Genomic DNA, 24,067 nt, shown 5'->3' with positions numbered 1-24,067 from the left:
TGCACACACTGTCACCTTTACACACGTGGGACTAGGAGTCTCCGGAGATCACATAAGTAAAACTCACTTGACTAGCATAATGACATCTAGATTACAAGCATCATCATATGAATCTCATTCATGTAAGGCAGCTCATGAGATTATTGTATTGAAGCACATAGGAGAGAGATGAACCACATAGCTACCGGTACAGCCCCGAGCCTCGATGGAGAACTACTCCCTCCTCATGGGAGCAGCAGCGGTGATGAAGATGGCGGTGGAGATGGCAGCGGTGTCGATGGAGAAGCCTTCCGGGGCACTTCCCCGCTCCGGCAGGGTGCCGGAACGGAGACTCCTGTCCCCGGATCTTGGCTTCGCGATGGCGGCGGCTCTGGAAGGTTTTTGTGGTTTTCGTCGAACGCCCCGAGGTTTTTAGGTCAGGGGCTTTATATAGGCGGAGAGGCGGCGCAGGAGGGCTTCTGGGGGGCCCACACCCTAGGGCGGCGCGGCCCCCCCTCTGGCCGCGCCAGCCTATGGTTTGGTGGGCCTGTGGCCCCCCTCTGACCTCTCTGGTGTGTTCTGGATTCTTCCGGGGATTCTAAGATCTTTGGCGTTGATTTCGTCCGATTCCGAGAATATTTCGTTACTAGGATTTCTGAAACCAAAAACAGCGTAAAACGAGAACCGGCACTTCGGCATCTCGTTAATAGGTTAGTTCCAGAAAATGCACGAATATGACATAAAGTGTGCATAAAACATGTAGATAACATCAATAATGTGGCATGGAACACAAGAAATTATCGATACGTCGGAGACGTATCAAACGCCGACCGGGGAAAGGGGGCCCTTCTGCAAAGTATACGGCGGTGTATACTGCAACTATGGTTTCTGACCATAGTATTTGTGTTGACCAACAATGTATGAGGCACATATTCCATTTTGTCATTCCATTTGCTTAGAGATTTTCAAAATGCCGATGATTAAAATGTTTGGTCACCGTACACTTGGGGGTGGCGTAAGTGAGCCTGGTAAGATAGCACAAATATCAATCTCTTGTGCATCCTACCTGGCCTCGCTTACGCCATCCCTAAATGTTAATATTTGTGTTGACCAACAATGTATGAGGCACTTATTCCATTTTGTCATTCCATTTGCTTTGAGATTTTTAAAATGCCGATGATTAAAATGTTTGGTCATCGTACACTCGGGGGCGGCGTAAGTGAGCTTGGTAAGATAGCACAAATATCAATCTCTTGTGCATCGGACTTGGTCTCACTTACACCGTCCCTGAATGTTAATATTTGTGTTGACCAACAATGTATGAGGCATTTATTCCATTTCTCTTGTGCATCGGACTTGTTGGTCTCACTTTCTTCCATTTTCATCATAGTAGGAACTCGGATGAAGGACCCCGATGCAAGCGAGCCTGGTGGGTAGAGATGACGGAGCAAAGGAGGAACCGGATGAAGACTACTTTGTATCTCGAAATTGTGAATTTTGTATGAATTAAGAGTTGTATGCAAAACATTTGACACTTGCCACTATATATGTATCTCGATCGGGCTCTAAGTAATGTGATGATGATGTCTATGTTATATCTGTGCAATGTACATGATATTTATATTATATCTGAATGTTGCTGTATATAACCTGTATATCTGTATTGCTGTCTATAAACTGCATGTGTATAGCAGGCAGCACAAAATCGTGTATAATACAAGCAAATTCTGTGGCGCACTAAAAACTAATTCTGTGGCGCACGTTTTTCTGTGGCGCACGTTTTTCTGTGGCGCACCTAAGAACAAGTGCGCCACAGAAACCTCAATTCTGTGGCGCATGGGCAGGTGCGCCAGAGAAAGCTTATTTTTGTGGCGACGTTTCTGTGGCGCACCACCCATGCGCCACTGATGAGGCTTTTCCTACTAGTGCCGGCTGGATACTCCCCTGCTTTATACGTATCTCACGTATACCCGGCTGGCTCTAAAACTGAATACAACGATTGCACCTAACTATATGCGGTACTAAGAAAACATTCTGATACAAAAATCAAGATTAAAAGCTAACAACTACCACAACTAGGACTCACCTACGTGGAAGGCAAAGCCAAACCGACCCAAAAACATACCTAATAAACCTGACTAGACATAAACGCTAACTTCCCTGTATGAAGGCAAGATTATTGCTAACACAGATTTTGTGGCGTCTTCTCTTTTAGAGTGAAAATTTGAGTGTGTTTGTGCAAGCTCTAATCCATTTGGATAGAAGTACTTTACTATCAAATAAGGCATGCACCCAATTTGAGACGAGGACTTAACCAGGTTGGTTGTATACGAAAGAACCAGGGAGCCTAATTCAGAGATCATTCCCCACTTTTGTACCCAATTAGTTTATGCTTCTAGTTCCATATTACAAAAGAGAACAGACAATTTTTTTATTTTTGCAGGCCAATTATTGTTTTTTTACTTTGGAATGGAGCCTATTAATCAATATAATGTTTATTCACACATTAAATCATTAATATCCGATATTCTATTCATAATTAAGATAATTAGGATTTCTATAAAAAAGAAGGCCCAGCACTAAAAAAACAAACTCTTAACGATAAAGAGGTTTATTGAAGAGGAAATTGCATCTTGTAACCACAACATTTCTCTCCTTTTCTATCCCGGGCTTTGCAACATTTTAAAATCTGGAAATTGCATAGTTATGGTTGGGAGGCATGCGACTTATGAGACATTGGAGCCTACAACGCAGCAGGTATGTGGTTTTCCCACACATAAATGTTAACATAGCAAATCAATGACTGGAGAAAGAGTATTGTGCCGCATGTGCTAAATAGTAGAAGCCTGCTGAAGCCCTGCAATCCGGTGGGCCAACAAGGCACCTTCATTTCACCAATTCCCGCATGATAAATATCCCTCTCTCTGCCTCACCATTCCAATTCCTCTAGCCGCGATGAACGGAGATCGTCCATATACACAGACTAGAAAGTGTATATTGTATATCTAGATGAGTTGTGTAGGCTTGATAGGCACCGGGAATCACATTGCAGCAACAGGTCCAAACGATGCTTCAACGTTTGGCCCTTCATCCTCATCCTACGTGTCGAGTTGTATCTGGCCCAGATGAGCAGAAACCTTTGCGGTCCTGCAGCTGTAGGAAACAAGTACAGGCTCCGCTACCTCCCCCTGGGTCTCTTTCTGACCCGAGACACGCTCATCCTGACGTGAGGCTGCCAACACATCTAACAGGATGACAATATGGATAGCATATCTTGCTTCCGTTCCTCCAGCCACAAGCCTTCGTGACTCTCAAGATACCGGTGGATGGCCCTGGACACTATCTTCATTCAGTGAACAGAAACGCCATGCTGCTGGCCACATGAAGGGCTAAAGAGATATAGCATCGTGCCTGCCACTTGTGTCAAGTGATGTAATGCGACCCCAAGCAGGTAGAATGGAGATCAGACAAGCGAATGCATGAGCCAACCATGGTTCCTCAGAAAATTGCTGCAGAATGTTGTTTCAGCATTGTAAAAACGTCTCAGTAAATTGCTGCACGATGTTGTTTCAGCTTTGTAAAGAACGAGTGGAGAACAAGACACCTCACTGCAGGATGTTGTTTCAGCTTTGTAAAGAACGAGTGGAGAACAAGACACCTCAAAGAAACACAACCAACTAGTGGAACACTATGTTTATTGCACCGATGATAGTAGGCATCTAAACATTTGTATGAGAGAAGGAAAAGAAGAAACAAACTACAGGGGAAGGGCGCACCATATCATAAACCAATTGAGATGATGATCTCAAGGGAGAATGAAACAATCCCATCATATGCACGACTATCAGTTCAATTTAAGACATCACCAAAACGAGTCCCCACTTTAATCAGGCACACCCTTCATGAATCATCTAAGGGGCGGCGATCAAATAAAACCAACGCAAATGGAAAAGGCATTGTTTATTACAGGCCTAAAATACCACTCACGCTTCCGACGCAGGCATCCTCTCTCTCCCTCCATTATTCCAACGCTTTGGGCAAGTGTGGTGTTCCTTGGCATCAACGATGACAAAAACCCTGAAGAAGTGCAATCTTACAGGCTCTTGGCTGCGGCAACGACGTTCTCGGCGGTGATACCATACTCCTTGTAGATGATTCCAGCAGGAGCACTTGCGCCGAATTTGTCGATGCCAATGGTCTTGCCTGCGGATCCGACGTACTTTTGCCATCCAAGGGTAGACCCAGCTTCAATGCTGATTCTTGCAGTGACAGCCGCTGGAAGCACGCTCTCCTTGTATTCATCTGACTGCTCGTCGAAAAGCTCCCATGAGACAAATGACACAACGCGGACGGTCTTCCCCTCCTTGGTCAACTCTTCACCAGCCTTGACAGCAATCTCCAGCTCAGAACCAGTACTCAACAAGATGAAGTCAGGTTTGTTGCCGGTTGAGTTGTCGGAGATGGTGTACCCACCCTTGGCAACACCCTCAATTGAGGTGCCAGGCAGATGAGGAAGCTTTTGCCTGGAGAGAGCGAGAATAGATGGCCTCTTCCTGTTGAGGACTGCGACCTTGTATGCTCCAGCAGTCTCCTTGCCATCAGCAGGGCGGAACATCAATATGTTCGGCATGGCACGGAAGCTCACCAAGTGCTCAATGGGCTGATGGGTTGGGCCATCTTCACCCAGACCAATAGAGTCGTGGGTCATGACATAGATAACTCCAGCTTCAGACAAGGCTGAGATCCTCATGGCACCTCTCATGTAGTCAGTGAAAACAAAGAAAGTGGCACAGTATGGGATCAGCCCTGGGGTGTGCAGCGCAATGCCATTGCAAATGGCGCCCATTCCATGCTCCCTGACTCCAAAGCGGACATTGCGCTCCTCAGGAGTATCCTTCTGGAAGTCACCAAACATCTTAAGCAGTGTCATGTTGGAGGACGCAAGATCAGCACTACCACCAATAAGACCAGGCACAACTGGAGCAAGTGCATTCAGGCACTGCTGAGAGAGATTCCTTGTGGCATCTGCTGCGCTCTCTGGAGTGTATTGCTGGAAAAAAAAATCAAACAATCTACCATCAGTGATCTTGTCGTTCCACACATCAGCTATAAAGTATTACAAGTAAATATGGCAAATCACTTACAGGAAGAGCATCAGCCCATCCAGCAGGCAACTCTCCTGTGATAATACTTTTCAGGGTCGCGGCATCTTCCGGGTACTTCTGCTCGTACTGTGCGAACTTAGCATCCCAATCAGCCTCAAGGGCAGCACCTTGGGGCACATGGCGACTCCAGTGGCTGCAACAGTCCATGCAAAGAAATGATAAGCAAACAGGTTCATCATCCTAATTCAGATAACCAGCACACACTACAAACTAACAAACCTCTTGACATCCTCAGGCACAAAGAATGGCTCATAGGGCCATCCAAGGTTTGCCCTGGTTGCTTCGACCTCGCTGGTGCCCAATGCAGCTCCGTGTACACTGTATGAGTTGGCCTTGTTGGGAGATCCAAAACCGATCGTAGTGGTCACCTAAAAAGATCAATATCTTGGGTAAGCATGATGAACTCTACAACACAGCAGACAAAGATGATTCCCAGATAACAAAAGAAATTAACCTTGATCAAAGTGGGCTTGTCGGTAACTGCTTTAGCTTCCTGGATGGCTTTGCGGATCTCATCATAGCCATCGTTGCCATTCTTAACCCAGATTGTGTGCCACCCAAGAGCTTCAAAGCGGGCACTCACATCCTCTGTGAAAGCAATCTCCGTGTCTCCATCGATGGAGATGTGGTTGTCGTCGTAGAAAGTGATGAGCTTGCCAAGACCCCAATGCCCAGCCAACGAGCAAGCTTCGTTCAAGATACCCTCCATGTTGCACCCATCTCCCACAATACAGTACCTAGTAAGCAAAACCCACATACCGCGTTAACGCACCGCACCGCTGGAACTAAATGGAAAACAACAAGGTCGGAACATTACGTGTAGTGATCAACGATTTCACTGTCAGGCTTGTTGAAACGAGCTGCCAGGTGCTTCTCAGCAAGTGCCAATCCAACGGCGTTCGCGATACCCTGGCCAAGAGGACCTGCATAAAAAAAAAGCAAACTTTTAGTCAGGTGCTCCGACATGGATGGTTAAGAGTTGCTACGAGGTCAGTTGAGATGAACAGACCAGTGGTGACTTCAACTCCGGGAGTCTCGAAGTTCTCAGGGTGTCCTGGGGTGGAGCTTCCCCATTGCCTGAATTGCTTCAGGTCCGCTTCCTGCAGTAGAATTGGGGGCATGGTTACAACAAGGCAAGGGGCGTCATATAAATTAGAAGAATATACTAAACAGCTAGCAGACTACAGCAGGTTTTACAACTAAACATGAGAGTGATGAGTCCAAGGTGCACAACCTGAATTTCCAACAAATTTTAGATGGGAACTTTAAATTCAACTAAGCAGATCTCTGACAGCTGGACAGAGGTACGACGTTTTTTTTCCTAGAAAAAAGGACTGACGAAGCGAGCACAGAAAATGGCAGTCAGGATTTGCCTGTCCACTGTTTCACCTACCAACTCTGCACAAAACTACTACTCCCGATTTCGCCGCTCCAACAAACCGGAATCGGCAGAGAATTCTACTACGGTCGAGTAGTAAAGAAGAGATGAGGCGGGGATTTAGTACCTTGACGGCGTCGTAGCCGGCGAGGTGGAGCAGGGCGTACTGGAGCATGCAGCCGTGTCCGGCGGAGAGGACGAAGCGGTCGCGGTTGAACCAGTAGGGGTTCTTGGGGTTGTAGCGCATGACCTCGTCGTAGAGGATGTGGCCCATGGGCGCGCAGCCCATGGGCAGGCCCGGGTGGCCCGAGTTGGCCTTCTCGACGGCGTCGATGGCGAGGAAGCGGATCGCGTTGACCGACTTGTCGAGCAGCTCGCCCGTGGCGGCGGCGGCGACGGTCTCGACGGCGGCGGAGGCGCGCACGCGCTGGGTGCGGCGCGCGCGCGAGGAGGGCGCGCCGCGGAGCGGGAGCGCAGGCCGCGGCCGGCGAGCGAGCTGAGGCGGAACCCCAGCCGCTCGGACGGAGCAGCGGCGGCGGCGGGCGCGGCGCCCGCGCGGGCCGCGATGGTGGCGTGCGCGGCGGCGACGGAGTGCGCGGCCATGGTGGTGGGCTGTGGGTTGGCGGGCGGAGATGGCGAGGTGGGTGAGGAGGGGACGGCGGAGGGAGATGGAGGACGGGTGGGTTATGTATAGATTTTCTTGGTGCGTTTTGGTGGACTCGTTGGGGTGGCGTCGGCTAGGGTGTTTTCCCTGGACGCGGTCCATGGACTGTGATCATACTGGTGTCAAGCCTAAGCCGCCACTGGCTGCTGTAAGCATGATATTCTTATTTACTCAGCCTGATTAGTACAAAGAACTGTTTTTTATAAAGTTAAAGTTGAAGAGAGTTGTTGGTACTACGTAGCTTCAACAAATCACATTAGTACGTGAAGGCTTGATTAAAATCAGCACACAAAATCAATTTATTAGCAGCCGGGGAATGTATGAATAATTAAACTAATTTTCTTAGCCAGGATGATTAGTGCAAAGTTTGTATTCTGAAGTTAAAGAGAGTAGTGTCTGGGATTAGGATTGGTGTGATAAGTGTTTGTCTACGGCGTATTTGTGCACTCAAGTTTCGCTTCCGCCCGATGGAGCTCAGCCAGGTACCGTTTCGTCGCGAAAATTCCGAGTTTAGAGTCTCCCATCTCTTTCTGGTCGGAGCTAGGATTATCTTACGGCATCTCTTAGTATTACCTTCTCCGAGACGGTGAGCTTTCAATATCGTGGTCGCCGGCATCTTCTGTTCTACGTCGACGGTTTCCTGGCCGCTACTTATACAAGCGCCTGGCTTTTTTCAAGATTTCTCCGACATGAGTTGTGCTACGCCAAGGGCCCAAAGACGGCATCGAGCTTCTCACGGCGCGCCATCAAGGGATGTAGAAAGAAGGTGGTGCTAATATCTTCAAGGGCTTGAGTTTTTTATTTCCTTTTCTTGTAAGAATATTTTTTGTATTGGCTAGTTTCGGATATTATGTTGTGAGTTTTCGCACAAAAAAGAGAGTAATTGGTAGTGGAGGTGGTGTTTTATCTCATATGTGTATACATAAACCTATTACCAAACTATTAAAAAATTCTAAAATAAATTTCATGTGTATGTCCGAACATTTTATGTTCGCACATTTTATGGGGCCTATGTATAAAACACAAAATAAAGTTTCGTGAAAGAGTCATCCAAAATTCATTTTTTTACATGGGACACAAAAGTGTTATTTTCGCTGAAAAATTATGTGCCAACATAAAATATCTAGATGTGCATGCGACATTTTATTTGAGAATTTTTTACATTTTAAAATGTGTTTTCAAATAATGAATTCATACGCACTCGTGAGTCGAATTGGATTTCCTGTACTTCGCAATATTACATAGTTTCAACAAATCCCATTAGCCCGTGAATGCTTGATTGGAATCAGTGCATAAAATAGATTCCATACAGAATAGCAGCCGCAACGTGCATGAATATAGTACTAAGTAAACTAATCATCTGGCTCAGCAGAAAACAATTTCTTGTGCGTTCTCATTAGGTTCGAGTGTATGGACAGGGTTCACGGGAGATGCTTGTGGTGAGGTGGGTTGGTGGATGAGGGACTGTGCGGTGGCCGTCGATGGGGGCAGACAACGGAATCCTGGCCGTTGGAAGGGGGTAGGAAACGACTGGATATTATAAAAGATATTTTGTGCACCTTTTGTTCTTGATCTGCTGAACCCTTTGGAGAAAACAATACGATGAGGGCCATACCAGAAGGGAAAAGAAGAGATGAGAGATTGGCTCTTTGCGCAGGTTGGGGTCGTCGCCATCACAGTTGTTTCCTAGAGTCATTCCAGCGTCGACGGCGATGGGTTTGATGAGAGCTTGGGGTCAAAAAGGCTGGTAATTTATTCTTACGCGTTTGAAATCTTCCTAGCCACACGAGAATAACAACAGAACATAATAGGATTGGCATGCTATCCATCAGCACGGATCTGTCCATGGGCATATTCTTTGCTAAATTTCACAAAAGCGTTAATTCAGCACTTTTTTATGACTCTTTTTTTTTTTGTGTGTGGGGAAGATTGTTGTGACTTGAACTAACACCACACACATCACCTTAGCCTGATCGCGAGTCGCAATTGAGCGTCGCCATGTTGGCACGAGCAGGAGCTAGACCCGAGGCGATGTCCAACCGGGCTCCACTATTCGAGGGCTCGATAAATCCTTCGATCCACCATCATAGGCACCGCATAAATACTATATTGTGCGGTTATCTTAATTTTTAGTGCTTTCAAGTAGAAAATGTTTGAGAAATTTATGAAAGTGAAAAAACGGAAGTGACGGAAGGATCCATCGTTAGGGATCTATGCACATGGGAATATTCTTGGTACACGGCACCGTTAATTCAAGGATTTCACCCATAGAACACACATCACCTTAGCTCATAGGCGAGTCGCGATAAATCATCAACCTATTCAGCAGCGAATCTAGAACAACATCACCTAGAGTGCCAAGCTTTAAAAAATCACTTTTGTACTTTCTATTTAGCCACCATTAGTTCAAATATAACTAGCTAAAAGAAGTTTTATACTTTTGGAGGGGGTGCATGGCGCCACCACTGCTCCCTCATGGCGGCTCGTGCTCCATTGATAGAGAGATCGACAAAATCCAAGCCTTGTGACTTTTTAAAACGACACTCAGACATCTTATATTCAGAAACATAGGGAGTAATTAACAAATACAACCTATGTTCCCAACAATTAAACCTACATGTAGCTCGCTTTTGGAGAAATTCGGAAATTTGAAAAAAATTGGAACAAAAATTATTGATGTAGATAACAATGAAGTCTACAAGTGCGGGAAAAACCAATCCGGAATTCGTTGTATTTTAGCCTCAACAAAAAATGACAAATGTGTGGATCTAGGTGTGATGAGCCGTGCATATTTTGAAAAGTTGAAAATTTGTCATATTTGTCATTGTTGTGTAGTCTAGAATACAACGAATTTTCAATCGAGATTTTTCACACCGGCAGAGTCCAACATTGTCTACACCTATAATTTTTTCTGATCTTTTCAAAATTTACAAATGCTTTTTTTGTTTTTTTTAAATTGTCACCATGGAGCTCGAGCTCCATTTGTGGTTTCTGCTATAAAACATCTTATATTTAGTACAACTCATCCATTCCATGTGTCCAAGGGTGGACACAACTGATAGATCACGTGAACACCTCTGCAGATTTTTTATTCACTTTGATGACAATCGCATATTCTTCTCTCAACGGAATCCTTGCAGCGAGCATCATGGCATGCGTCCATCCTCCCTGGCTACTGCCGCGTTCAAGAGACCAAGGGCGGCACGCCTATACGGCCGTTGCTGTGCTAGCACCTTTGAGGCTTTGACTATCTGTAGGCTGATGCAGTGCACCCTTTCAAAGTCGAAAGGGATCAGGGGCAATCAGGCCATCAGGGTGAGCTCATCTCCTGCAGTTGAGTCTCGTCCTTGGCTACTTGCTACTGCCCAAAGGACCATAGATATGCTGGCCAGAGACGTGCACCAACTGTAACTACTAGCATCTTGCTCCATACCGCTTGCACACTTTGCTTGTTCCACTAGCTTGCATACGTGCTTAATTAACCGCTGGGTGTATTGGTTTCGCCATCATACATGTAGCATCAGCAGCTAGTTCGAGTCAAACGATGGCACTAATTGAAAAGGCTTTGCAGGATTTGTGGTGAAAGTTGCTTGCCGAATCAACAAGCTACAATTCGTAACTAATTAGCACCATCAATCACACCAACTAACCCAACGCACGTGTTAGCTAAATAGGGGTTGGTGGCGCCCCTAAAGTGGTCCTAAACGTACTAGACGAATATACATAAACTTAGAGCATTTTTAGTCGCATCATAAAAAGTGATTTAGGTTGTACTTGAACGTGCCTAGCCGCGCCTTAAATGCCCTTCCTTTCCGGGACGGATGAATAGAGTGTCCAGCACCCTGAGCTCGTTCCCCTACACATCTATAGTTGCGGGTGCGCCGGACGGCACAACGGCTGGTTCATATTCCACAATTTTCATCTCATTTTCATTCTTCATGCAGCGGATTTCATTTCTCCCGCCCGTGGCTACTCTTTCTCACCCAGATCGCCGCCGCTGCCATCACGCACTCGCCCCTCTCACAACTATGGCGTTGAGAGATCCCAAAAAGGCGGCCGGCAAGGCGCCTGCCAAGAACGCCTTGAAAGCGCCCTTCGTGAAAGGGCGTGTTCGGCAACGTCCTGGCTTCCTGAAAATCCTCCGATCCCGCTTCTCTAAGCCTCGCCAGCTTCCCGATCGGAGCGCAAAACATTCGGCCAGCTCCTTCCCCGTTCGGCTGGGCTGCGGCCCATTTTAGCCGGGCTGGCCTGCTAGGATGGCGGGTGATTTCAAGCCTGGTCGGCTGTTTGCAGGACTTGACAGGCCTAAGCGGTGTTTTTTTTTTCTAACTAGTCGTCTTCCCCTAATCGCTTCACCACATGCCACTCCCCAAATGAGAGAGAGGCGGGAAGATCCGCCGCACCCAGGGCCGGCCCTGGCCCTTGGCAGGCTTGGGCGGTCGCCAAGGGCCCAGGCTTGGGGGGCCCAAGATTTTTATAGTATATGCGCTGAAAAAAAAATTTGGTCAGCACGCCCAACTCTAGTATAACAAATAGAAGTTGCGTTCGGCTCCCAGACGCCCCTAGCGATCAACGCCTCCAGACGAAGAGCCGCTGCGCTGTACGTGCGCAACGGATCGGCGCCGTATCGCCTCGCGAGTCGCGCCCCTGCCCTCGTCTCGCATCGCCACTTCGCCTCACGCCCTCGCCGCCTCGCCAGTCGCCTTGCCGGCCTCACATCGCCACTTCGCCTCACGCCTCATGCCCTCGCGGCCTCGCCTCGCCAGTCGCCTCGCCATATGGCATCCTCTTGACTATACCTGTGACTGTAGCCTCAGCTGGAAGAAGTTTCTCTAAACCAAAGCTACTAAAAAATTGTTTGAGGTCAACTATGTTACAAGATAGATTGAATGGCTTGGCTACATGTTGTATTGAGAAGGATACCTTGGAAAGCATTGATGTTGAAACAATTATCAATGATTTTGCCTCGAGGAATGCGCCGAGAACCTTTTTGGAGAAGCATTGAAGTACTCATGGTAATTTGGTCTTTATTTGAGGTAATGAAACTAGTGCAAAATACATTTTATATTTTGCTGCCATTTTATAATTATTTTTACTGTAATATGCGAACAAACTGAAAGTTTATATATATTAGTTATACTACATATCGTTTTGAAAGGGCCCTTTTTGTTACGTCACCCAAGGGCACCAAAATACATAGGGCCGGGGCTGGCCGCACCTCCGCCATCAAGCTCGAGGCGCCTCCACCGGCAAACTCGAGGCGCGCGTGGATGAGGCCGACGAGTTCGAGGCGACCCACCGATGAGCTCGAGGCGCGTGCGCGGATTAGGCCGGCTCGAGGTGCCTCCACCGGCGAGCTCTTGGCGCGCGCAGATTTGGCCGACGAGCTCGCAGTGCCTCCACCGGCGAGCTCGAGCCGCGTCGCGGATTGGACCGGGTCGAGGTGCCTCCACCGGCGAGCTCGGGGTCTCGGCCAGGAAGGGATGGAGGAGGCGTTGGATTGGGGTCAGGGAAGGACCTCTTGGCGTCCAAGTTGGGGAGCAACGCCTGGGGAAGGAGCGGTTGACCGAGCGAGGAGGACTGGCGAACGAGGGGAAATAGAACACAGCGAAGCGTTTCCTTCACTAGGCGGTGGCATACCTTGGTAATTTTGTGCTGCTCCACGGTTTGGTGCTCCGCGAATTCGAGAAAGTGGTGCTCCGCATTTTGTACACCAAATTAGGCTGGCTGGCTCCACGGAGTTAAGATGTTCAGCGCAACTCCACAGAGAATTTTGGGAAGCTAGGAGCCAGAGAGTTACCGAACACGCCCAAAACCAGGCACCATCGCCGAAGATGAAGCTAGAATCGATCAACAAACGCCTTATCGATGTTTTGACAAACGTGCTCATTTGCGATGCCAAGAGCGACGAGAGGTATGTGGTATATATTTGTCGCTACGAACAAGCTGCCTTAAGAGCTTTTGTTGGTTGGTTGGTTGGTAGATACCATATTACAATGGGATAGCAACCGGGCTTTTGAAAAAGAAAAGAAAAAAAAAAGCAACCGGGCGACATGTCAATTGGGATTTATGCTTTTTGGGTGGAGCATGTGAATGGGCCGGGAAAGGGACGGCCTATGTCCGGGCTGATTCAAGGTTACGCTATGTGAACTGTGGCTGCTAGCCTGCTACGAGGGTGGCGGCGGCGTCTCGCCGCTTTGCCTACAAAATCGGTAAAAAAAAAAGTTAGCAAATCTGATCTGTTTTACATTGAATGCATTCGTATCTTCTACACGTGCAAACTTTAGTGAATAAAAATACATAGGATGTTTCCAGGGAAAAGGTAACATAGAAACACCAATTTTTTATTTTACAGGTGCCACAAAAGTATATTTTCCCCTGAAAATTTGTATAAGCACGCAGGACATGGACATGGACATGTAGATGTGTCAAATTCCAGTTGATCGACATCATGATTGTCATTTTTCCTCCCGGGAACTTTGGCTTACTTTGATTACATTAAAAAAGAAAAAATCATGATTTTTTGCAAGAATTCATTTATAATAAACGCTATTAACAATGTTAAAAATCAGGATTGATGCTTAGTACTCTGTTCCTACTAATGTGAAGCACACGCTTTACAAGACAAATCTTTGACCAAAGTTTTGTTCAACAGTATCTTGGTTGTATTATATAGCATTTATATGTTGGCTTTGAATTGAAAAACACTTTTAACGATTTCAATTTTTTGTCAAATACTACTCATATCTTTAGAATAACTTTTTGGTCAACGAATTTTTCTGAATATGTCTGCGCCTTGTTCATTTTTTAGAGGGAGTAGGTACCCAAAAGTACCAACTCAACGTAGGCGCAGGAGATAGAAATTAAAGGTTCATCAAACTTTATTTATTTTAAATAAGAATGTGAACATACCCACAACAACATTTATTGCAGCTATCCTATCAACGCACAACGAAATTTAATTTTATAATCAGCATACATATATTTTTTTTTGCCAAATGTAAATGGATAGAACATTAAACTAATTCTTATTTTTACTGCCTATTTGTGCTTTGCGACATCAATTACCTCATTCTATTAGAACATCTATATACAAATGATGACCTAGTTTTACCATGTTTAAGTAGTTCATCGGTTTTGTTAGATAGAACCAGCATGTTAAGTTGATGTGGGGTGATATTGATTGTGTAAAGCTCGGAGGGCATCACCGATGACCATGTCCAGCCTTCTCTTCTCTATATGTTATATTCCCTGTCATCCTCGTGATATCCAGCTTGCACCTTGACACGATAAACATCAAAGAAATAAGGTCCAAATTTTCAAAATGAGTTAATCTGGGAAAATCTTTACTAGATGGGTAATTAGTGTCCCAAAGGAATAACTAGGAGGTAAAAAGTGGAACTCATGGAAAATTTAACTTGTTCAAAAGTTGATATAAGACATCATTTTTCACTCAATAACTGAAATATTTCAGAAAATCACCTATAGCTCCCAAGCCCCATTGACTTTTATTATAATATTGAAAAGGTTCATTTTCTAGGTCTCCAAAATTATTGAAAAAAAATAATAGTGCATAAGAAAAATGTTGGAAGAAAAAAATAAGTTCTATTTTTTTCCTTTTTAGAGCCATAGATTTATAATTTTTGTGTAGCCTAAAAGACAATGATGTCTAGCAAAACTCTCACATATGTAGCTAACATGTGTATCACGTAATTGTTCTTGATATTTTCAAAACTTCAAGACAGAATTTGCAAAAAAATTAAATAGCGATTTCACATGAGCTCAAGGCAAGACACATGTCTCAAATACTTGGGGCCTTTGCTTATGAATATCTAAAGGGAGCACATCATAAACCTAGCTTATCAGCTACATAAGCCCACATCACACTCCTTTTAAATTCCACAATTTATTTGAAAAATAATATGACATCTACTCTAATATGCATTATGTGTTATCCTATCAAAACATGAATTGTGTGCTATGCAGTCAAAAGAATTTGTCTTTGACAAGCGACGAGTAGAAATAATTGGGTTGATAGATACATATGATAATATAGGATTTAGCAGGAAAATTATTCCATAATGCAATTTTATACGTTTACTTGCATATTTATGCCAAAACTAAGTGGTGAAGTTAATCACACGAGATTATGCAAGGGTCATTGTACATTGTAACACCGACACCTCCCACAGTCCCACCATTTCAGCATAACATGGCATAGTGGACTGGATGTATGTTTAAGTGCGTTGTCGAGCTAGCCATCATACGTAGATGTACACAATATGCAACATGTATCCATCTATTTCTTAGAAATTATCAAGCAAACCTATTCATTTCAGTTTTAATTGTGTTGGCATAGCATAGACGAGCAAACGGAGCACACAAAAAAGGACTAACTGTCATAGAGAAGTCCACTTTAAGTATAAAATTGTTGGTCTGAGAGAAGAATATCTCTATGGGGGATAAAATGAACCCGAAGATGTGTCTAAAATGTAAAGAAAATAGTATAACTTTAGTACTTCATTGTCTAGAGTTTTTTTTTTTGCAAAACAAAGCAAATGCTCACAAATATGTGCATACACTCACCCTTATGAACACATGCATGCACACCTAACCCTATGAGCACCTTTGAGAGAATGAGTCTAAAAAACTGATCCAACAGATCTTGAGATTAAAGAAGTCATCATTGGCGCCTCGCTATCGATGAAAACATCTCTTTCTAGTGAAGAATATTCACCCTATTCATAGGACACCAAAGTGTCAACCTGGGTTTGAACTCGGGTGGGCTTGAGGTGCTACTACCCTCCTAACCATCCAACCACAGGTTCAATTTTCCATTTTATCAAATTATGGTTCAGTGTCTTGCTACCGATGGGATCCCATAACATGGAGATATATGGTTTTACCATGCATCAAAGTGAAAATTGCAATCGAAAATATTTAGAGAAAGGCACGCACAAGCATGTGATGTAGTGGGCCAGCGGGCAACTTCATGTCACGGAATCACAACTGATAAATATTGCACTCTACCTTCCCCCTCAATTCAATATTCCTCTAGCAACGATGAAAGGAGATCAACCTGAGATAGTGTGTTGTCTCTAGAGGTTACAAATTGGACGTTGTATCCATATGAGTTGTGTAGTCTTGAAAGGCACCAGGAATTACTTTATGGCAATGAAGCCATGTGGTGTAGCCCAATTATCCTCGCCCTTACTAGGATATGACAATGAATCCGCATGCAGAAGAACCTTTGTGGTACTGTTAGAGCAAGTATAATAGAGTCCAGTCAGCTGGCTATAAGACATTAAATAATATATCTTAGATGAGTTGGAGGAGAAAGAAGGGGAGAGAGAAGAGAGGTGGGCTACTATGCAATAGCCAGCTTTTGCACGTGCTCTTAGCCACTTTGTGAGAGTGAAAGGTGGACCATGTGTTAGTAAAGTAGTCTATTCTTATAGCCAACTATTATACATGTTAGCTATATGGTGACTACAAATGACATGGCATCTTGTTATAGCCAACAGTTGGCTATACTATTGAAATTGCTCTTAGGGGCGGAGCTAGCATGTAATCAATGTTGTCAAATGGTACCAATAATATTTTGCTGCTTCTCTTAAAAAATAGAAAAATTCTCCTAACTAAGTGCAAGGACACCATTGAATATATAAGACTGACACCAATGACAAATTTTCCTGGCTTTGCCAGTACCTATAGGAAACAAGCAAATGCTCCGCAAGGTCCCATTGGGACTCAGCTTTTTATCTCGCACATCCAGGCGTGAGCGGCGGACATATCCAACAATATAGCAATATGGTATCATATCTTGCTTCTGTTCCTCCATCATGGGTCATTAGATAAAAATCCAAAAATAAAGAGGAGGGAAAAAGAATATCATTATGATTTAAAAATAGGAGTAAGCATTACATAATCTGTAAGGTTATTTTATGGTACAAATTACCTTTTTTCTTGCCAAAAGGATCCACTAGGATGAGATTTGGTTAGAGCATCTCTAAAAGTGCAAACTGAAAAACTCGAGTTCAGTCTTTCGAAAACGTGTTTACGGATCACAAAACGGCTCACGCAAAACAGAGCCTGTAAACTGAAACTGAAAAACAGAATATTCGAAAAATCATCATCTTCTTCAAACTGTTCGTGCCACTGCCTAGATCTCCCCGCGCGGACCGGCGGCCGCGCCCCTGGCTGCAGCCGCGAGCTTGGGGGTCAGGCGAGGATAGTCACGCATAGGAAATTGAAGAACCGAAAGTCGGAGAAACCGATGGGACGCAGGTCGGCGGCGCGGCCGGACACGGCCGTGATTGCTGATGCCTGCTCCACTTCTCTGGAATTATGCTAGCTCTAGAGCATTGGCTGCCCCGCATTATGCTAGCTCTAGAGCATTGGCTCGCGCGCATTGCTAATGCTTAGCTGATGCTGCTTGGCCGCGCCGCTGTGCGCCTGCTTGCGGCCGCCCCATGGCCATGTTCTGTTGTGCCCGCCCGCCGCGTGTTGAAGCTCAAGCCTGACGACAGTTTCGTCAGTTAACGGCTAGTTCTAGTTCAGTTAGCTGATTAGGATTAGATTTGCGAGGTTGGATTTTTGGAGCAGGTGCGCACCACGCACTTGTACTGTTGATTTGTCTTTTTGTGATTGTTTGCTTTGTGGAAGAATCTGTGCATGCATGTGGGTTTTGTCTTTTCTAAGAAAGACGGCACAAAATTTTGGATTATATGCATGTAGGAGAGAGAGAAGCAAATAAGAAATGTCAACTTCCTAATCTTTGCAGAGGATGGATGGTGAAGATAGCCGTGCGCAGGGCGCACCTGCGCCGTTACACTTTTCCCTTAGATTTGCTTAATCAGAATAAGGGGTCAGCTCGTTGAGATAGTCACGAGTTGATTAAGTCTGTAGTGTAGGCCGAGCTTTGTGGCGCCGTGGGATGGCACGGATCAAACGTACGACGCACGGCATCGAGGAAGTGGCTAAGTGATCGTGGGATGGCGCGATCGTGTAGGACTTAGTCGTGGCCTCATTTCCAGTTTTTCTATTAGTCTGTAATCGGCTACAAATAAGCTACAAATAAGGAATGAGAAACAGAAAAGCAGCATCAGTTGTGCGCTGCGCAAAAACCTTTGTGTTCTTCCTCTATCTTTCTCTCTGTGCGTGTGTGAGCTGAGCGATCTCAGCGCTGACAAGTGGCATCAGAGCGGTTATCGTTCCCGGTGACCATGTCGAGCGCTTCTCCGACGACGAAGGAGAGGCTGCGCAAGGAGAAGGAGGAGGCGGATGCGGCGGCAGCAGGAGCTGCAAAGGGCAGGACGTCACGGATGCCGTCACGGACGCCGTCACGATCGGCGCGACGCCGTGGACGGAGTTCTGTCCGCAGGAGCGACGGCAACGAGATCATCGTCCACGAACGGACGGTGCAAGAGCGCGCCGCCCCAAGCAGCTCCATTGTCTGGCCCATGCTCACCCAGACGAACTACATGGAGTGGGCGCTGGTCATGCAGATCAACCTCGAGGCGAGCCTTCTCTGGGAGGCCGTCGAGGGCTTCCCGGTGAGCGTGCCGAACGACAAGGCAGCGCTCGGGGCCCTATCGCGATCGGTGCCGCCGTAAATGGTGGGCACTCTCGCGGCGAAGAAGACCTCGAAGGAGGCGTGGGAGACTGTCAAGACCATGCGTCTTGGCGTCGCCCGCGTGAAGAAGGCCGCCGCACAACGCTTGCGGAGGGAATTCGCTCAGATCAAGTTCAAGCACGGTGAAGGGCTCGAGGCATTCGGGATGCGCATCAACACGCTCGCCAACAGTTTGCGCATCCTCGGCGACGACGTGGAGGAGGTAACTGTTGTTGAGAGATTCTTGCAAGTAGTTCCCTCCAAGTACACACAGGTCGCCATCTCGATCGAGACCCTGCTCGACACCGGTCTCCTCACGGTGGAGGAACCGATCGGGCGCTCGCGTGCGGCCGAGGACCGCTATAGCCTCGGCCAGAGCAACGGCAACGACGACCAACTGCTGCTCACGGAGGAGCAGTGGAAGGCACGGTACAAGGAGCAAGGCCAGAGCTCGGGGGGCTCCGGCAGCGACGTCAAGAACCGCAAAGGGAAGAAGAAGGACAAGCCTCGCGGCGACGGCGGCGGACGCGCGCCGGCCGGGGAGCGCGACATGTCCACCGTGAAATGTTACAACTGTAACAAGAACGGTCACTTCTCGCGGAACTGCACCGAGCCCCGCAAGGAACGCAAGGAGAAGGCGAATCTCGCCCGCGACGCCGACGGCGAGGAGGAGAACGCGGTGCTCCTCGCCGAACTGTCCGTGGTCACCGACGCCACGGAGAGCCACGTCGAGCACGTCCTCCTCAACGAGGAGAAATTGCAGGCCCGCGCCGTCGAGGAAGGCGGCCGTTGCGACACGTCCTGGTACCTGGACACAGGAGCCTCGAACCACATGTCCGGGAGACGCGAGATCTTCTCCGAGCTCGACGTCGGCACGACGGGCGCAGTGAAGCTCGGTGATGGCTCCGGAGGTGCAGATCGAGGGAAAAGGCACGATCGTCTTCGAGACTCGCAATGGTGAGCATCCGACACCGACTCGGGTGTACTATATTCCTCGCCTGCGCAGCAACATCCTCAGCCTAGGGCAGATGGACGAGATCGGCTACGACACGCACATTCGCCATGGCTGGCTTCGTCTCCGCGATGACAACGATCGCCTTCTCGCGTGTGTGAGGAGGAACAAGGGGCGGCTCTACGTCATGCATCTCACCTCGACGCGGCCGGTGTGCCTCCTCGCGAGCGGCACGGACCCGGCCTGGCTGTGGCACGCTCGCTACGGCCACCTCAACTTCCGCGCGCTGCGCGAGCTGGGGCGCAAGGACATGGCGAGTGGCATTCCGCTACTTGATCGCCTCGACCAGGTGTGTGATGGCTGCGCCTTGGGCAAGCAACATCGGCACCCATTTCCGCAGGCCACGACGTACCGTGCGACCAAGAACCTGGAGTTGGTGCACACGGACCTGTGCGGCCCGATCACGCCGGCGATAGAGGGAGGGAACAACTTCTTCCTCCTCATCGTCGACGATCGGTCACGGTACATGTGGTTGGAGGTGATCAAGACGAAGGACGAGGCCTTCGAGCGCTTCCGCAAGGTGAAAGCACGTGCATAAGCGGAGTTGGGGCAACGACTGCTCGGATTTCGCTCGGATCGCGGTGGCGAGTTCAACTCGACTGCGTTCCGCCAGTGCTGCGACGCCGGCGGAATCATGCACTTCACCACCGCTCCGTACTCACCCCAACAGAACGGAGTCGTCGAACGAAGGAACCGGACGACCGTCGAGATGGCGCGCCGCCCGCCGAAAAGCATGGGCGTGCCCGCGACGTTCTGGGAGAGGCGGTGAAGACGGCGGTGTACCTGCTGAACAGGGCCCCCACTCACAGCGTCGACGGCATGACGCCATACGAAGCATGGCATGGACGGAAGCCCACGGTGCGGCACCTGCGCACCTTTGGGTGCGTCGTCCACGTCAAGCGCCTTGGGCCTGGGATCGACAAGCTCGCCGACAGATCCACTCCGATGGTTTTCGTCGGCTACGAGGAGGGCTCAAAGGCCTACAGGGTCTACGATCCTGCGACGAGGAAGGTGCGTGTGACGCGTGATGCAAAGTTCGAGGAGCAGCGCAGGTGGCATTGGTCGAGCACGGCAGCTGCTGCGACACGACCCCTGGACGAACAGGTCGTGGTCATCTTCCCAGAAGACTCCACGAGCTCTACTCCTGCTCCTCCTCCACCCAGCTTCGAAGCTGGATCGACGTCGCGCAAAGCTGCGCCAAGCAGGGACGGATCCGTGGTGAGCACAGGCACGGCCACAACCTCATCATCGACGAACATGCCACGCCACATCAGCGTGGAACGGGAGAGCATCGCACCTCGGACCCCGTCGCCCGCTTCGACGGAGGATGGCTGGGCTACACCACCGGACGACGACTACGAGCGCCATGACCTCGACCACACGCCGCAGAAATACAGAAAGATGCGGCACGTCCTCAAGCAACTGGACGAGGATCGGGGGGAGCTCGTGCAGCTCTGCCTCATCGCCGCGGAGGAACCTGAAGGTGTTGATGAGGCTCTGTCCGAGGCATGCTGGAAGGAGGCCATGGACGCAGAGCTTGGCGCGATCCGTGAAAACGGCACCTGGGAGCTGGCCACGCTCCCGCCCGGAGATCGAGCTATCGGGCTCAAATGGGTGTACAAGGTAAAGAAAGATCCTGCAGGGCGCATCGTGAAGCACAAAACGAGGCTTGTGGCGAAAGGCTATGCACAACGCCAAGGCGTGGACTACGACGAGGTGTTCGCGCCGGTGGCACGCATGGAGACCGTGCGACTGCTCCTGGCGCTCGCCGCTCACCACGGGTGGGCGGTGCACCACATGGACGTCAAGAGCGCGTTCCTGAACGGCGACCTGCAGGAGGAGGTATATGTTCATCAACCACCGGGGTACCTCGACGACAACAACAGACACGGCGTGTTGTGGCTGCGCAAGGCGCTCTACGGGCTGCGCCAGGCTCCTCGCGCATGGAACGCCAAGCTGGACTCGACGCTCATCTCCCTGGGTTTTGAGCGCAGTCCCCTCGAGCACGCCGTGTATAGGAGAAACACTCGTGGCTCGACGCTCATCGTCGGCGTGTACGTGGACGACCTGGTGATCACCGGGTCGGACAAGGGAGACATTGAGAAGTTCAAGGAGGAGATGAAGCACAAGTTCGCCATGAGTGACCTTGGGCTTCTGTCGTACTATCTTGGCATCGAGGTGGCGCAGAGAGGTGACTCGATCACTCTCTGCCAGAGCTCCTACGTCGGCAAGATCCTCGCCACAGCCGGCATGGACGAGTGCAACGCAACGCACACGCCCATGGAGAGCAAGCTGCAGCTGAGCAAGCAGGACTCAGGGGGAGTCATTGACGCGACGCTCTATCGAAGCATCGTGGGCAGCCTCCGCTACCTCTGCAACACGCGCCCCGACATCACGTTTGCTGTCGGCATGGTGAGCAGGTATCTGGAGGCGCCAGGAGCACCGCACTGGGCAGCAGTGAAGCAGATCCTCCGTTACATCTCAGGAACGGCGAGATATGGATGCTGCTACATGCGAGGTGCAGGAGCACCAACACTTGTGGGCTTCAGTGACAGTGACTTCGTCGGCGACAAGGATGATCGCATGAGCACCATTGGAACAGTGTTCTTCCTCGGCTCAAGTGCTGTCACATGGGCATCCCAGAAGCAGAAGCTCGTCACTCTTTCGTCTTGCGAGGCGGAGTACGTGGCGGCAACGTCAGGAGCGTGCCAGGGCGTGTGGCTCTGTCGGCTCCTAGGAGATCTGGTTGGCGATGCGCCAACGACGGTGAAGCTGCGCATCGACAACATGTCGGCGATCGCATTGTGCAAAAATCCTGTCTACCATGACCGGAGCAAGCACATCGACGTCAAGTACCACTTCATTCGTGAGTGTGTAGAAGATGGCAAGGTGGACGTCGATCACGTTAGCACCGACGGCAGCTCGCCGATATCCTCACCAAGGCGCTGGGTCGAGTCAAGTTCTTCGAGATGCGACTGAAGCTCGGCGTCATGGAAGTCTGAATCTGCCTGCCAGGCTTGCGGGGAGAAATGTTGAAGCTCAAGCCTGACGACAGTTTCGTCAGTTAACGGCTAGTTCTAGTTCAGTTAGCTGATTAGGATTAGATTTGCTTAATCAGAATAAGTGGTCAGCTCATTGAGATAGTCACGAGTTGATTAAGTCTGTAGTGTAGGCCGAGCTTTGTGGCGCCGTGAGATGGCACGGATCAAACGCACGACGCACGACATCGAGGAAGTGGCTAAGTGATCGTGGGATGGCGCGATCGTGTAGGACTTAGTCGTGGCCTCATTTCCAGTTTTTCTGTTAGTCTGTAATCGGCTACAAATAAGGAATGAGAAACATAAAAGCAGCATCAGTTGTGCGCTGCGCAAAAACCTTTGTGTTCTTCCTCTATCTTTCCCTCTGTGCGTGTGTGAGCTGAGCGATCTCAGCGCTGACACCGCGCGCTTCGCTTGCAGCCGCGAGCTTCGCTTGCAGCCGCGAGCTTTATCGTGGTCGTATAATTTTAGCAAAGCAGCCAGATATCAGCGGCTGGAGACGGTTGTACGAACGGCGGCGCTGGAGGTGCGGTGAGAAATCCGTTCAGTTTTTGGCCTGTAAACTGCCCTTCACTCTGTATTAGTAGGGGTCTGAGTGTGAAATTTTTCGAGCCCCTGAAAAAGTTTTTCGAGCTGGACAGCAAGTTCAGTCTCTGTTCTGCGCCAAATTCGACCCGAACCCGTAAATCGGCCGAAAAAATACGGTTCCGACGTGATTTACGGGCTCTGTTAGAGATGCTCTTACTTTGATACCTTAAAATGCAAAACTAGTTCTTAATTTTTTGCAAGAATTCATTTTTATTAAGAATTTTTCAATTTCAGAAGTAGAGGTAGATGCTTAGTATGTACCTAAAGATACGTACTCAACGTAAGTGTGCGGGGGTGGAAAGGTTTATCCAAATTAATTGTTTCTCTTCAGTGATCGTAGTACCATCCAATTTTGATGGCACTATCTTTTTAATGTTGAAGTAAATATTATTATAAAATCAATATAACAATATACAAGTCATGTCAAAATGTAAATGGCTGAAAAAACCAGCCTGTCATGAGTGGCCAGAAGACATCATTTGTTAACCCATAATGAAAGTACTTCGGGCATTTTCTTATGAATATCCGAAAGGGGCACACTATATATATTATTAGCTACCTAAGCCCATATCATACTCCTGTTAAATTCCACAATTTTGTGAAGAACAATGCAACACCTGTCATGTCAA

At 48.2% G+C, this 24,067-nt stretch overlaps 1 protein-coding gene across 1 annotated transcript; it reads right to left on the bottom strand.

Moving 5' to 3' along the window:
• Positions 1-3,737: 3,737 nt before the first annotated feature.
• LOC124684992 (transketolase, chloroplastic-like) lies at positions 3,738-6,902 on the bottom strand. Its single transcript, XM_047219261.1, has 7 exons — positions 6,650-6,902; positions 6,154-6,244; positions 5,962-6,067; positions 5,599-5,881; positions 5,364-5,512; positions 5,124-5,277; positions 3,738-5,029 (listed from the first exon to the last, which is right to left on the bottom strand). The coding sequence occupies exons 1-7, from the start codon at positions 6,809-6,811 to the stop codon at positions 4,073-4,075; spliced, it is 1,902 nt and encodes a 633-aa protein (XP_047075217.1). The 5' UTR covers positions 6,812-6,902; the 3' UTR covers positions 3,738-4,072.
• Between the last annotated feature and the right edge of the window lie 17,165 nt (positions 6,903-24,067).

The sequence above is a fragment of the Lolium rigidum genome, chromosome 1 (assembly GCF_022539505.1).
Source record: "Lolium rigidum isolate FL_2022 chromosome 1, APGP_CSIRO_Lrig_0.1, whole genome shotgun sequence".
NCBI classification, from domain to species: domain Eukaryota; kingdom Viridiplantae; phylum Streptophyta; class Magnoliopsida; order Poales; family Poaceae; genus Lolium; species Lolium rigidum.
The sequence above is the reverse complement of the archived record's forward strand: the minus strand, read 5'-3'. Positions and strand labels throughout refer to the sequence as shown.